A 15,808-nucleotide genomic window follows, 5' to 3' on the forward strand; every position below is an offset into this window, starting at 1 on the left:
TGTTTCACCCTGTTTTTATATCATCAAATAATTAATTACAACCAAACTTACTTGAAAATAAGAAGTTGAACAAGTGCGTTGAGAACTACCTTTAATGACAGACACCATCTCTGAGAAAAAAACCTTAAGTTTGATCCCTCCCCTAACATGGAGAGGGCGGGGTTTATGACCTCTACTGCAGCCAGTAACCAGGGGGCGATCAAAGAGATTTGGCTTCACTCTTGGGGAGCTGTCATATCGTTTATTTTTATATGCCGTCTATGGTCTCAGCACCATCTTGGCTTTTTTTTTATTTTTTAGAACAAGTCAAGAATAAACTGATTGAAAGTAATTGAATCATCTAGTCTTTTCTGTTACCAGTTACACAGGCCATACAGCCAGACACACGTGCCTGTTAGTCATTAATGAGGCCTTTGAAAGTGGAGCCTTTCAGACCAACCGCACTCAGCAGACTTCTGAGAAGGGAAGCAGGACATGAGTAAACCCTCGGCTTACAGTGTCCCTGTGGCAGATAAATCGGTCAAATTCAATAGAGATTATGCTATTATTATGAAGTTACTGCGAATACTGTAAATATAATGTACTGTATGAAATATCATTATCAGTCCTGTAAATCTATATCAGTGTTCATATTAATGGAGGAGGGGCCTCAGTGTGTGTTTATTCAGAGTCATTAAGTTGCAGATTGATTCCTGCTTATCTTGACTTGTGCATTTCCTGAGCATTTATCTTGTGTTGATCTCTGCAGGGGAAATTCATCCGGATCAACTTTGATGTCACCGGATACATTGTTGGAGCCAATATTGAAACTTGTATCCTGTTTTAAAAAGATTTACTAGAACTACTAGGTCAAATATGTATAAGGAGGTTAGTCAGGACTGTTGCTAATGAATCCAACAGGAAATTTTCATCCCTGCATGCCATAGAACTTTGCCGTTTGTAGTGAAGCAGATTTTTTGTTTTGAACCTGTAATCTTAACCAATTTGAACTGTACAGAAGGAATGGAATTTTGTTTCTACATCAAACTAACTGACCAAGAAGATATTTTTGTCCTTGACCAGTCTGTGTTAGACCTACTGGAGAAATCCAGAGCTATTCGTCAAGCCAAAGATGAGCGTACCTTCCACATCTTCTACCAGCTGCTGGTTGGAGCAGGAGAACACCTCAGATGTGAGTAGACGGAGCTTGAACTGTTACACTATATAAGAGCTCTTTATTCTTCTCTGTCTGTCATAACTACAGACTGCAGCTGATCTTTCCAGTGTGATTACTGTATGTGCAAGGGTAACATAATTTATAATATTCAGTGTATGTGTATATGTGAGTGTATATATATATACACACACACAGTAAGTATTAACTATTAACAATGTATACAAATTAAAGTAAGTTAAATCTCATCAGAATCCTCCACAGTGAGTTTGGGCTGATTTAATATCATGGATAACAGTGACTGTGTTGTTTGGTGGACAGCGGACCTGCTTTTGGAAGGATTCAACAACTACCGTTTCCTGTCCAATGGCAACATCTCAATCCCGGGTCAGCAGGACAAAGACAACTTCCAAGAGACAATGGAGGCCATGCACATCATGAGCTTCGGCCATGAGGAGATTCTGGGTATGTAATCTAAAACATTAAAATAACACAGCAAAGGGGAAACTAAACTGATTTGATCTTCTCCGGATTCTTTATCTTATAGGCATGCTGAAGGTCGTGTCTTCGGTGCTTCAGTTTGGAAACATTGTCTTCAAAAAGGAGAGGAACTCTGACCAAGCCTCTATGCCTGATAATACTGGTAAATATACACACACACACACACACACACACACACACACACACACACACACACACACACACACACACACACACACACACACACACACACACACACACACACACACACACACACACACACACACACACACACACACACACACAGAAATCCTTTGACATCTGTTTCACAACACTGTAGCTTGGAGATCACAGGTCAAGACACTGCCCTCCTCCTTTCTCTCTTCCTATATAACACTTCAACTTTTCCTGCCTCCCTCACACTGTGCACCTCATCCACTGAACAGAGGGACCAGTGATTTACATCTTTTCTCTCCCCGAGCGTTGTCAACCTGCCATTGAGCCACATCGTTATGAGGATTTACTCCTAAAGGAAATGGGGCACAGCCTTCCAGTTCCTCCACATGTGGCACTCCATATTTGGCACTTAAAGGAGAAAGAGAGAGAGGGGAGTAAATCTAATGCCAGTGATGCAGCTCAGCCAGATTTCCCCAAATGCGATGAGCAGAAGCGAGGCCTGAAGCGCATGTTTTTTTTAGAAGTGAGACTTGGCGGATCAGTCTAGATCCTGCTTTTCCTCTTTTTCCACAAGCTGCAGCCATGAAAAATAATGACATTTTCCCCATCAAATTTCATATTAAAACTTAACATCTTAGAAAGATTTGTGGTAAGATCAATACGTTTGCAGGAATATCTGTTAAATGACATAATTGTCAGACAGTTGTGTCAAAATAGCACTGGGAAAGCTTTCCTGGGTCGACAAAGCAAATAATATACATAGTCTCAAATCTCTTACTTTGGCATTTTATTCTACTTTGAATTCACTTTATTTTCTGTTTTTCCGTCTCTTGTCTACCAGCTGCTCAGAAGCTGTGTCACTTGCTTGGTATGAATGTAATGGAGTTTACCAGAGCAATCCTGTCACCAAGGATCAAAGTGGGAAGAGACTACGTCCAGAAAGCACAGACTAAAGAGCAGGTCAGTTGGCTGGGCATTTTTTTCTGTGTACGTACAGTAATTATTTAATGAAAAGAAATGGAACTGAAGTTTGTTTAGTTGGAGGCTTTTTTTTATTGTGTCTCCACCATTTAGTTGGCAAACTTTTATAACTCCCAATGTGAATTTGGATAGGAAACACACTGTACAATCAATGAGCATACATTTCAGTTATGTGCTCCACTAACAAGGAGCGGAAACTAAAGATTATGAATGAATCCTGCAACTAAGGTTTTGTATTCTCTTCCCAATGACAACAATATTTAATCTATAACTCTTCATGCTTCTTCGGAAAACAATTGATGGAAAAAAAACATTATTGCAGAACAATTGATGTTCAAAACAGTGAAGTCATGCTGTCAAAAGGCACAAGGCAAAGTTTAGTGTACTGTCTGTTAAAGCACTCACATGTTTTAGTCATTAATTGCTATTTTAAGTGCAGTACTTTGATGATAATGGTCAAAGCTTTTTGGAGATGGCTGTTGTCCCAAACCATTGACTGAGATATTAATGAAGGTCTGACTCAGAACATTAAAGTTATTCTGTACAGGCTCACCAAGACGAAGAGCCCATCTGTCCAGGGAAGAATAGATTTCATCGTGAGGATCAGGCCGTCTGATGTGTCGTCATTCTCTCTTCCTATATTGTCTTACCATTCATTCTTTTTCCACTCCTCCTTTCCTGTCTCCTCTGGCTCCCTCCAGGCTGACTTTGCTGTCGAGGCCCTGGCTAAAGCAACATATGAGCGTCTGTTCCGCTGGCTGGTCCATCGCATTAACAAAGCTTTGGACAGAACCAAAAGACAGGGTGCCTCCTTCATCGGCATCCTGGACATTGCGGGTTTTGAGATTTTCCAGGTTTGGATTAAAGTCTTGTGTTTCTTAACCTTTGAAGACTATGTCCAGTTGTGGCTAGAGAAAATTAGCTATCTGCATTTGATTTGTGGTCATTGTGGGGAACATTTCCAGTAAAAATATTGTTCTTCCTTTGTTTTTCCCCTTCAACAGTTGAACTCGTTCGAGCAGATGTGTATCAACTACACTAATGAGAAGCTGCAGCAGCTCTTCAACCACACCATGTTCATCCTGGAGCAGGAGGAGTACCAGAGGGAGGGCATCGAGTGGAGCTTCATCGACTTCGGCCTCGACCTGCAGCCCTGCATCGACCTCATTGAGAGGCCGGTCAGTCTGAATCACTACGTTGTAACTGAATAATTGAATCAAGGATATTATTTTATTATGCCTCCCTTAACTATACGTTCACAACAAAATAATACTCACTTAACTTTTTTAAACTCTCTCTTCTTGAATTGTAAATAAATATTGATTTGTTGATGGGTAAAGATGTATCACATTTATCGTACATACTTTCTGAAGTCTGGCTCTGACCCACAATGTTGTTTCTTCAGGCACACCCTCCAGGTGTGTTGGCTCTGCTGGATGAAGAGTGCTGGTTCCCCAAGGCCACAGACAGGAGCTTTGTAGACAAGCTGATCCAGGAACAGGGCACACACACTAAGTTCCAGAAGCCCCGTCAGCTCAAAGACAAGGCCGACTTCTGCATCATCCACTATGCCGGCAAGGTATGCTGGTTTGCTCACACTATTTGTGTGGATGTGTGTGTGTGCACTTCTTTTCAAACCTGGAAGTCTAATCCTTTTGGGTTTTCAAAGGAAACAATAAATTAGGGCCTTCCTTAGAAATTACAAATTAAGGAAGGATGAAGTTTTAATTTCGTGGAGCTTGTTTTGATCATAGCTGTTAGAACTGATGACTCCATCATGCTAATGTTTCATTATAACTATATACACTCCAATTCAGTTGTTTTAGTTTAAGTATGTCAACACATGCCCTATAGTTAAAGCACTGATTCACTTCCTTGAAGACTTGCACATGGTATATATAACTTACACTACAATCTTATTTTCCAAGATGTCTCTTTTCCTGCCTGATCTTCTTATGAAATAATAATAACAGTTAGTTAAAAGTTTATATCTGTCAGAGCTCAGATAAAAGGATGATTTATGGTTCTCTTGTGGTGAGATTTCAGGGAAATACTGAATTCTGGGTAGATTTATATGGCGTTGTATTGGAGTGGATTTGGATGATGTCAAGGGTGTTATGCAATAGAAGAACACAGCATTTGTCTTGCTGTGAGACCTGCTGAATAGCACATCTGCTTACGATTACATGGACTTTGTCGTTTAACTCCTAATCAGTCAGAAGCTCAGAGATTTGAGCTCTAAGAACGAAGCTGTGGAGAAAGTCTGCAGCGCCACAAAACCTGATGTTGCGAATGTTGTCACAGAAACAGAAATAAATCATTTCTACCACTACAACAAGAAGTGTGGCCACATCCAAGTTGTTAGTTGCAATGATGTGTCAGATATACACTTACAGTTTTAGATATCTTCTATTAAATTAATATTTTTATAAGTTCAAAAACATCTGTGTCTGCTGCATTACGCTTGACTGGCCAGTAATTGGTTGCAAACCCTCAAACGTCCTGTTAGAGTCCAACTTCCTGTTTTTCTGTCTTTCAACTGAGCCGTCATAATATACACTGATTGTGATATACAACAATTTTAATGTTGTTTGTTCATGTGTCTTTAGCTGATACTGATATTGTTATCAGATTTTTCAGAATCGTTAATATCAATATCTTATCATATCAAAATTCAGTATCAGACAGAATATACTTATATTATTGTTTTAAATCCTATTACTAAGTTGTACCTCTATGGGTTTACAGGTGGACTACAAGGCAGACGAGTGGTTAATGAAGAACATGGACCCTCTGAACGACAACGTGGCCACTCTTTTGCATCAGTCCACGGAGAAATTTGTAGCTGAGCTTTGGAAAGACGGTAAGCTAGTACCTTTTCATCTCCAAATACTGCAAACACTACAAGGTACTCAAGGGTATCATTTTAAAGACTTATTGTGTATGTACCTATTAAGTTAACAAAGACATTGACACATCTGTCCCTCTAGCCTTCTAACAACAGCTGACTGCCTTGTTGTCTCAGGCGCAAACATTTATGGTTTCTAAGGATTATTGTAACACCACCTCCCTCCCTGTCTCTCTCTCTGTGTTGTAGAGATTCAGACCATTCAAAGAGCTTCATTCTATGAAAATGTCACTAGTCTGGATGAGCCAGCAGGTGAATGACTGGGTCGTGCTGTAGCAGACCTGGGCCAAAATAATAATAATAATAATAATAGCTGAAAAAAGTAATGGGTTGTGGAAACATGTTGCTCAAAAGCTTGGGAAACCAAATATACGTGTTCCCCAAAGCAGGTTAACTTCTTCAAGGTGTATTGGTATATTTTTGCCCAGATCTGGTTGTATGGTTCATGCTTCAGCTAGTGCTGCGTCTGTCATAGCCCCCATTCGCTTTCAAGCTGCATGGCTCGCTCGTCTCAGCCGAAGGCAGTATAGTGCTAAATCCCTAAATACTGTATGTTCAAGTAGGATATAGTCAGTTATCCTCCAACCCATGTGCTTTAATTTGTCTCAGGCTACATCCACACTTCTACTTTTTCGTTTGAAGAGCATCAAAACTGCTACAGATACGCCTGGTTTGGCAGAATTACACAATTACGTAAATACAATCATTTAATGATTGGGTCTTTTCGGTCACGACATAGCCTTTGCTGATTTGTCAGACTCAGACCACATGACCCCTTCTCTCAAAAACAACCAGCATTCTCCTGTGGTGTGCAGTGTAGCCCACAACATAAGATAATCAATTACAAGCATTGCGTACCCTGTTGTCTTTGCTATTGCATTTTACAATACAACTGCATACATGTGTAGGATACAAGCTATTATTAGAGCATTTCTTGTTTACAATGGCACGCACATGCCCAGTTTACGTGAGTGGTCACGTGATATGCAATTTCAGAAGTGTTATTTTGGGCTGGGATTAAGACTGATACAGAGCAAAAACGCTCTTGTGGACAGATATTGTTTTATTTTGAAAACGCATTTTCCAACGAAAACATAATAATATGGATGTAGTCTCAGTATTTCTGTGGGCTGACATTGGTCAAATGGTGTTTGTATGGTCGATAACCTTTAGCACGTGTTTTAGATCTAGTGCATCTGTTTGGAGTGTTTGCTTATTTCTGTTTTCGTCCATCCTCTGTGACGTGATACATCCATGAGCAAATTAAGAATTTGAAGCTTGACTGAAAGATATTTAATGACATTAATTCCCCTCTTCCTCCCTCCCAGATAGGATCACAGTAGCAGGGAATTGAAACCAGATGTTGTTCTCTGTATTTACTTTGGCTCTGAGCTCAGACATTAGTGCAGAGCGCCCAGACAGCCGGCAGAGCATCTCTTCAGTTAAAACTCCAGTTTTCCATCTCATCAAATACTTACATCTTTAATTTCCTGCTGGGACAAGTGATATTGTATATATTTAATAGTGTTAAGGCATGTGCTGTGTACCCTTGAATGCTGGGTAATTCTGTGACGCTGTTTTAGAATAATGCTGCTGCTGACATTAAAGCCAGATTATATGAATATGTAATATTAATTGTATAATTCTGGTGATATATTGTATTTTATTGTAAACCAACAATGAACTGATCTTGTTAACTAGTGCTGTCAGAGCTTCGGCCTCAGTGATAGAAGCATAGGAGGGAAGTCAAAGTGTTCGAGTGACGGGCTAAAACATTGTTGATTTTTGTTCTTGTAAATATAATATAAAATAACACCAGTCTTACTGTGTAACTTTTGACAAACCACAAATTCATCAATTCTTCAATAAAAAAATGACTTCAGTTCATTCAGGGGTTTATTCTGGTAAACTGATATGTAAAAACTATTAGCTATTAAGATTAGTATTAGAATATATTGTCTTGTGTTTGTGGTTTGTTGCTAAATTTAGTTTGAACAAACCGAATGTAGATTATTTTCTCAGCAGGTTGTGTGTCACGAAAAGTGAAATGTTAAAAAGCTGTCATATATCTGCTAGCAAGCTTTGTCTCTCAATCATTAGGACCAGAGTAGAGCTTTAGTTCTTGCACTTTAACTTAAGTCATTTTGCATAGGTTCCATATAAATGTGCTTCCCTCTCAGTAACAGAACATAGAGCCTTGTATGTAAGAATAGATAATGTGCTCCACCTCCATCGCTGATAGCTACAGAGGCAAGTGTTAGCTCTACACTTTGAATGCTACTTTGTTAGCCTGCTGCTGTTGACAATAGTGTGCAATGTCTCTTTCATCCATGTTCACTTGGTCATGTTGCTACATTACGTTACTGTGCTGCTACAACCCTTCCCCTGTGAAGTCTTCCCACTCTAACCACTTCTCCCCCGTCTCCCCTACCAGTTGACCGCATCGTGGGCCTGGACCAGGTGGCAGGAATGAACGAGACAGCTTTTGGTGCTACCTATAAAACAAAAAAGGGCATGTTTCGTACTGTGGGACAGCTCTACAAGGAGTCGCTCACCAAACTCATGGCCACACTGAGAAACACCAACCCCAACTTTGTCCGCTGCATCATCCCTAACCACGAAAAGAGAGTAAGTACATACTTTAAAATTATATGGGAAAAGCTGAGTTTCAACCTGTGGAAAGTAAAGGACCTGTAACTGTAAAGATTATATTGGACTCACTTGTAGCATATAAAGTGTCAATAGTGTTGCAATAAAGTTATTTTCCCTTTTTCCAAACAAATCCAGTAATTCTACCCTGTCAAACTAAAGAAAAAGAGAGAATAGAAAAGTCAATGGCCTTTGCCCTTTACCCTACTTTATGTATATGTTTCTGTTTCTGTTCTTAATGGTGTATGTGTTTCTTCCTTCAGGCTGGTAAACTGGAGCCTCACCTGGTTCTGGACCAGCTCAGGTGTAATGGAGTCCTGGAGGGGATTCGCATCTGCAGACAGGGCTTCCCCAACCGCATCGTCTTCCAGGAGTTCAGACAGAGGTAACAGACAACAAAGATGTTTTTTAACTCTGTAAATCCATTTTACACAGAGGAAAGATTAGCTTCATTTTCAACAAAATGTCTGTTCCTTTTTGTTTACAGATACGAGATTCTGACACCCAATGCAATCCCCAAGGGATTTATGGACGGAAAACAAGCCTGTGAAAGAATGGTGCTGCTCCTTTTCTGTATTTTATTTTTCATCAGCTATTTGATATAAGAGTTACTAATGCTTTTAATGCTTGCTAATAAGTTAGCCTGGTTTCAGACCGCTGAATTGCCACATCCCAGTTTTCAGGGCAGAATTTAGAAGATGGGATTAAGAATTTGGTTGATATTTACTCCTGTTAATGTAGTAAATAATCAAAATCGAGGATCTAAGAATAGCTGGTGTGGTATGTTGCAGAATTTGAAGTCTCTTGATTTGTGACAACCATATGTTAGATTGATACAGCTGCTCAAGTTGATGGAAGTCCACATTCAGAGAGAACTCTATGATTTGTCATAGAGGAATGCTAAGTTAAACAAAATGTGAATGTAACCCTGTCCACAGAGGTTATTTCTCAACAACTCTCTGTGTCCAATTTCTAGATATATGCTCTGGAGCTGGACCCCAACCTGTTCCGTATCGGTCAGAGTAAGATCTTCTTCAGAACAGGGGTTCTGGCTCACCTGGAGGAGGAGAGAGACCTGAAGATCACTGACATAATCATCTACTTCCAGTCTGTGTGCCGTGGATACTTGGCACGCAAGTGAGTGTCAGATCCAGTATTTTTGTAGATTTGAACATTTACTGTAAATGTCTGGACAGGTCTGAAACACATCTGTCATGTCTGATCACATGTTTCTACTCCTCTGTGTAGTTCCCATCGTGTTCATACAGTGTGTGATGCTGCAAATGTTTCTGTCATTCTTTAAAGGGGAAATATCTGTTTATTAATTTAAAACATTGAAAAATTCACTAAGATTATCAACTGATTGGGAAGAAATTACATTTTTGGCATTAATGTCAAAGTGGTCTTTGTATGTATGTTTGCAGAGTTATCTACTGAAGCATGCTAACAAGCTAGTGCCGGCCCATTCAGTCTCGTAATACCACTTTGTACCTCAAGTGGCGAAAGTGAGTTACTGTAGTGTTCAGCCTGCCCTCAGTCTTATCTGAGAGGATGAAGAAGAAATTAGACTCTAAGGCAGTCATCCTCTCTCTGCCACATTCCTCCACTCTTTCTTCAACACCTTTTTGATCATCAGCGTCTGCCCCGACTGACGTGCAGACCATTTGTGAAATCACTGTCAGTCTAACAATAACTGAAGCAAACTACCAGTTATATAATAAACCTGTAGAAAACATTACTCCTCAGTCCATGTAGATTCGGCAACATCTCAACTGCTGCCCCCTGTTTCTGAGGTTAGGTTGATTCAAGAAAGGCTACCACAATATGTGGGTGAGCCCAAACCCTTAAGACCCACAGAGCATGCTTTCACATGCATCCTGAATGACAGGTACACACAGAGACAGCCAGTAAAAACGTTACTGTTTTTAATGTCCCTCCAGGACTCCATTACACCTGCCAACTATGGCACAGGGGAAGGAGAGGGAGGAATTTCCTTGTTATTGGCTAATTCTTACAAACTGCCCCTTTTAATGACCTGCAGATTATCACCTAATAATCTTGGCTGGATTTTATGGAGCTCCCCTGTGGCGTTCAGTTTATTGTTTAGCTGGGCTGACCACAAATGTACTTCTTTGGCTCCTCACTGAGCAGTTGTTTTTAGTGGAAAAGCTCTTAAAACTGACTGTAAACTACCTACCCAACATCAATTAACCTGCTGGTGAACACAACTGAAGCTAGAGAGCCAGCTTTGACTCTCAGGAGTCACTCAGGACAAACTAGACCTAATGTAGTGTTTAATGGATAATGGAAAATTGAAGTAGCTGCTTGCAAAGTTGGGTTCAGAACTTGCTTCCACTGCCCCAAGTTGCACAAAAATCATAGCAGACTTTTCAAAAACACTGATTCATTATTTGTTATTGTTTTCTTGCTTTAGAGCCTTTGCTAAGAAGCAGCAGCAACTGAGTGCCCTGAAGGTCCTCCAGAGGAACTGTGCTGCTTACTTGAAGCTACGACACTGGCAGTGGTGGAGGCTGTTCACCAAGGTGAGACTCCTGATGACAACAAAGTTCACATGTGCTACGCAGATGACGCACAGCTCTACAGCTCTGTCTGTCTTGGAAAAAGCCTTTCAAGAAATACACAATTTAGATGGCCTTAACATTTCAGATAAATAGACAATACCAAAGTCTTTCACACAGTCTTCATCAACAGATGGAGTTTGCTTAGTTGCAGTGGAAATGTAGATAATCTAAATTTGTACATCTACATTTCCTTTGGCAGTTGAGAAAACTCCATCTGCTGGAAAGAAAACCTTCAGGAAAATTCAGGTTTGAAGTAATATTAAATGACACTTGATTAGTTTCTATAAATTTAAATAGCGACTTGGATGCAGCTTATCCCTGCATATAAATCTTATCAGTTATCCCTTTTAATGAGTTTCTAACAAGTGTGCTGAATAGTAGGTTGTCAGACGGGTTTGTACATTTCACGCTGCTCTGCTCGTCTGTGTTGCTGTTGAGATTCTCTGCTCAGGACGTCTTTACTTATTAGTGACCTCCGTTTTTGTAGTCAACACAACTGGTTTAGTTTACTGATAGGCAATAGGGCATGTCATTTCCCAAGCTGATGGTGAAGTAGTAAGGCGCCCTCTGCTGGATCACAATGTAAAGTTCAAATCTCAACTTTTTTTTAATGTTAGAATTTTGAAAAAAGAGTGGCAGCCCTAATAAAATCTTATAAACTATAAATGAGACTGATCAACAGTGGCTTGTGCTGCAGGAGGTTGATCAGTACACTATCAGTAATAGTAGACTAATAGTAGTCGATTTGAGCACATACTTAAATTAAAATAAGTTTATTACTTTTTTAATTTGTTAATCCATCCATAGATTTTCTGCAGTTTCTCCAGATCACATATACTTATTTATTATATTATATATATAGAAATTGTGGTTAAATGCAGCTGTGAACTGTTAACCTAAATCTTAGATAGATGATGTAGAACAGTGGTCACCAACCTTTTCGAGCCCAAGAGCACTTTTTAATTCCAAACGTAAGCCGAGAGCTACCACCCTGATATCTTCCAAAAAACCCACTTAGGAGGGTCATATTTATTATTTTTTGCAATTTCTGTTAAAGGCTGAATGTACAAGAAATAAATATACACAAAGAGAGGCAGTTGTGCAACTTTTTCTATTCAATGACAATATTCAAATTAATATCAATTCATATTTACAATGCAAAATATGTAGCTTCTCAGTTCCACATCATGTTCTGCAGAGGAGCTGCTACTGCAGCACAATGTTGTTACATATAGGCTTTGATTTTAATATGGCCACAAATATGATTATTGCCATGTATGAAAGAAGTCCCTTGTACTCAAATAAATACCAGTACTACACAGTATGAAGCCGTGCATCTTTCCGCTCCTGCATATATTTCACAATAAAAAAACATTTTTAAACAAGGGAATGGATATCATTAACAAACTCTGGAGTGCTTTTATTTTGAAAAGGCTTACAGAAAGTGTTGCAACCATTTGTTTGTGACATAAATTCATCAGATAAGCATTAAAACTCAGGTGAAAGATCATTTTCTCTGTTTATTCTGCTGTGAACCAAAATGTTTATCTGTCTATGACACAAATGTATTTACAACACTTTCCGAACACGTTTCAAAGTAAAAGCACTCCAGCGTTTCACTTTCTGAATCCACTCAATGAATCCATCTTCAGACCGTAGAGTCCTGACATCTAGTCTCGTACATAATCCGACTTGTATTGAAGGAAATGCAGGAGATAAACCAGCAGCTCCGCCGCCAGTAACGGACACACAGCGCGTGTGAAAAACAGACAACCGACACACAGCTGATCTGCGGCGCGACGACAGCCAGTGAGTCCAGAGAGTTCGGGGACCGACAGTGAAGACTGGCAGATCGACCGGTAGATCGCGATCGACGGGTTGGCGACACTGCTCCACATTGTGCCACTTTGCCGTCGCAACAGTTGCCCCGCAAATGAGACACACACATTTTTCTTTCACTGTCGTAAAAAATAACTCTTCCTCCCAATCATTATGAAAATAGTATGTTTTCTTTCGCTTTTCTGCCATGTTTTCTTTAGTTTTGGGGGTAAAAAACACATCTAGCTCGCCATCGTTGCTGCTCCCGCTAGCTTGTCTCAGCATAGAGTGAGATGGCGGTTTGACTTTTTTTTTTAAATTTCAAATTTCAGTTTTTCTTTTTTTCTTCACTTTTGTACCTTTAGTTACTTTTTAGTTACTTTTGTACTTTTAGTTACTTTTTAGTTACTTTCGTACTTTTAGTTACTTTTTAGTTACTTTTGTACTTTTAGTTACTTATGTATTTTTAGTTACTTTCGTACTTTTAGTTACTTTTGTACTTTTAGTTACTTTTTAGTTACTTTTGTACTTTTCGTTACTTTTGTACTTTTAGTTACTTTTTAGTTACTTTCGTACTTTTAGTTACTTTTGTACTTTTAGTTACTTTTTAGTTACTTTCGTACTTTTAGTTACTTTTTAGTTACTTTTGTACTTTTAGTTACTTTTTAGTTACTTTTGTACTTTTAGTTACTTTTGTACTTTTAGTTACTTTTGTACTTTTAGTTACTTTTTAGTTACTTTTGTACTTTTAGTTACTTTTTAGTTACTTTCGTACTTTTAGTTACTTTTGTACTTTTAGTTACTTTCGTACTTTTTAGTTACTTTTGTACTTTTAGTTACTTTTTAGTTACTTTTGTACAAACAAATAAGTCTCTTGGATAGATATGCTAGACCAAACAGGAAGCCCGCCATTTTGACTTTAGTGGCCATTTTCCACATTTTCCACATTTTTACTTTGACGAACTTGTCGTACGGCTTTCATCAGATCAACTTCAACTTCTGGGAATGTCATCTCAACAAGATGGAGATATAAACTACCTTGGTATATTTGATTTCGTCACACGGTGTGACCGTGGCGTGGCGTCAAAGTTTGATTACACGCCATCAAAACATGAGGTTCTGTATCTCGGACATATTTGGTCCAATCGAGTCCAAACTAGTCATGTAAGACAAGCGTCCCGGCCTGATGACATCAACACAGAAATCATGACTTAAAATCACAGTGCCACCTGCTGGCTTCAGGAAGTGTCATGTTTTATACTTTGATGAACTGCTCCTGGCTGCTTTACAATATACAGCTCAAAAGAGCTCAGTCAAGTCATAGGATCATGGTCAGAATTGTGACATTTCCTCAAACCGTGTAAACATTGAGGTGCGGCAAAGGAGACGATGTTGTCATAAGTCCAGTGTGCATTGTCCTATCACCGCCAAACTGCTGTCTCATGATCAGAGACCAAGCCTGTGAACAGCTCTATGTGTCAATATTTCCTCAGTGTCATAGTGATTCGCCATGAAACAGGAAGTCCTTTGTAAATCTACTCTGCACTGTCCAACCGGCTCCGAACTACTGACCTATGATCACAATCCTGACCTGAACAGCTCCATATATTAATATTAGTTCAGGGTCATAGCGCCACCTACTGATCAGTGTGATAATTAAGTTGTTGTAACATTGTCCAATTGACACAAAATTGCTCAAGCTACATCAGAGCCCCTACTTGAACAGATATATTAGTCTGTAGGTAATAATAGTGATGGCGCCACCTACTGGCAACAGGAAGTAAGCTTTGTTTTACAACTATCATTCGATTTACATAAAATGTTCACAGTGTGATGTGCAATTGATAGCGTGGACCGTAATGAGCAATTAGCAGGCAAGGATCGACATCGCGTGATGGACGCAGGAAGTGAAGCGTTTACCTTGCCGCAGTGCGCAAAACGCATGCAACGCGGAGACGTGCGCTTGGTCATTGATCGCTCTCTCCACCGACCGCAACAGGCTTCGAAATGCGTGTGCTCGGGCCCGTCAGTGCTACAACGTAGCCCTAGTTTAATTTATGTTCTCTTTCTCCATCTTTCTCAGGTGAAGCCTCTGCTACAGGTCACCAGGCAGGAGGAGGAGATGCAGGCCAAAGACGAGGAGCTGGTAAAGGTGAAGGAGAGACAGCTCAAGGTGGAGAATGAGATGGTGGAGATGGAGAGGAAACACCAACAGGTAATCATGTTGTCTGTTGTGGAGAGTAAATAATTTCATTTTGGTAAGAGGGCTGGGTGCATCTTCTCAAACTGTTCCCTCCCCCCAGCTCGTCGAGGAAAAGAATATTTTAGCAGAGCAACTCCACGCAGAGACGGAGCTGTTCGCCGAAGCCGAGGAGATGAGAGTTCGTCTGCTCTCAAGGAAGCAAGAGTTGGAGGAGATCCTTCATGATCTGGAGTCTCGGGTGGAGGAAGAGGAGGAGAGGAACCAAAGCCTGCAGAATGAGAAGAAGAAGATGCAGTCACACATCCAGGTTTATATCGTATTACCCTCTCCTTACTTGTCCATCAGTAAGGTTCACTCATGTGTGTTACCATTACCTATTTGATTTTTTTTAATATTTGGTATAAAAATGCTCTTTTGCCCTCGTAGTTCTTTCAAAACCAAAATGTCCTCTTTCCTAATGTTATTCTAATCCTGTGCTAATATAACATCTTAATGTTGATTATTTAGTCATAAATATTTGATATTGCAATTAAATCCTGATTACTATTATTATTATTTAAGTGTTCGGGTTCTGTAAAATATTTTCTGTAGATTCTGTATCAAGTTTCATTAGTTTATAAACTTCTGTGTTTAGACTTTGATCTTATCGCATTAGATCGGTTTTGGATATTTATATGTTTGATGTTTTTCTCTCCACAGGACCTGGAGGAGCAGCTTGATGAGGAGGAAGCTGCACGACAGAAGCTGCAGCTGGACAAAGTGACCGCTGAGTCAAAGATCAAGAAGATAGAGGAGGATATTCTGCTGCTGGAGGACCAAAACTCTAAATACCTCAAGGTGAGGATATTTTCTCTGGA

The 15,808-nt window shown here is 39.7% G+C and overlaps 1 protein-coding gene across 4 annotated transcripts in view; it reads left to right on the forward strand.

The window, feature by feature from the left end:
• LOC117761540 (myosin-10-like) overlaps positions 1 to 15,808 on the forward strand; it is a 57,606-nt gene that overhangs the window by 27,648 nt on the left and 14,150 nt on the right. For all 4 annotated transcript variants that reach the window (XM_034585535.1, XM_034585560.1, XM_034585552.1 and 1 more), the window contains 17 exons: positions 749 to 812; positions 1,073 to 1,171; positions 1,475 to 1,618; positions 1,701 to 1,796; positions 2,652 to 2,770; positions 3,493 to 3,645; positions 3,796 to 3,969; positions 4,197 to 4,370; positions 5,540 to 5,654; positions 8,134 to 8,327; positions 8,612 to 8,733; positions 8,836 to 8,905; positions 9,325 to 9,485; positions 10,783 to 10,891; positions 14,832 to 14,963; positions 15,052 to 15,258; positions 15,651 to 15,788. In XM_034585535.1, coding sequence (XP_034441426.1) covers positions 749 to 812; positions 1,073 to 1,171; positions 1,475 to 1,618; positions 1,701 to 1,796; positions 2,652 to 2,770; positions 3,493 to 3,645; positions 3,796 to 3,969; positions 4,197 to 4,370; positions 5,540 to 5,654; positions 8,134 to 8,327; positions 8,612 to 8,733; positions 8,836 to 8,905; positions 9,325 to 9,485; positions 10,783 to 10,891; positions 14,832 to 14,963; positions 15,052 to 15,258; positions 15,651 to 15,788 — 2,271 coding nt within the window. The remainder of the gene's footprint in view (positions 1 to 748; positions 813 to 1,072; positions 1,172 to 1,474; positions 1,619 to 1,700; positions 1,797 to 2,651; positions 2,771 to 3,492; positions 3,646 to 3,795; positions 3,970 to 4,196; positions 4,371 to 5,539; positions 5,655 to 8,133; positions 8,328 to 8,611; positions 8,734 to 8,835; positions 8,906 to 9,324; positions 9,486 to 10,782; positions 10,892 to 14,831; positions 14,964 to 15,051; positions 15,259 to 15,650; positions 15,789 to 15,808) is intronic.

Source organism: Hippoglossus hippoglossus, chromosome 1 (assembly GCF_009819705.1).
Source record: "Hippoglossus hippoglossus isolate fHipHip1 chromosome 1, fHipHip1.pri, whole genome shotgun sequence".
NCBI classification, from domain to species: Eukaryota; Metazoa; Chordata; class Actinopteri; order Pleuronectiformes; family Pleuronectidae; genus Hippoglossus; species Hippoglossus hippoglossus.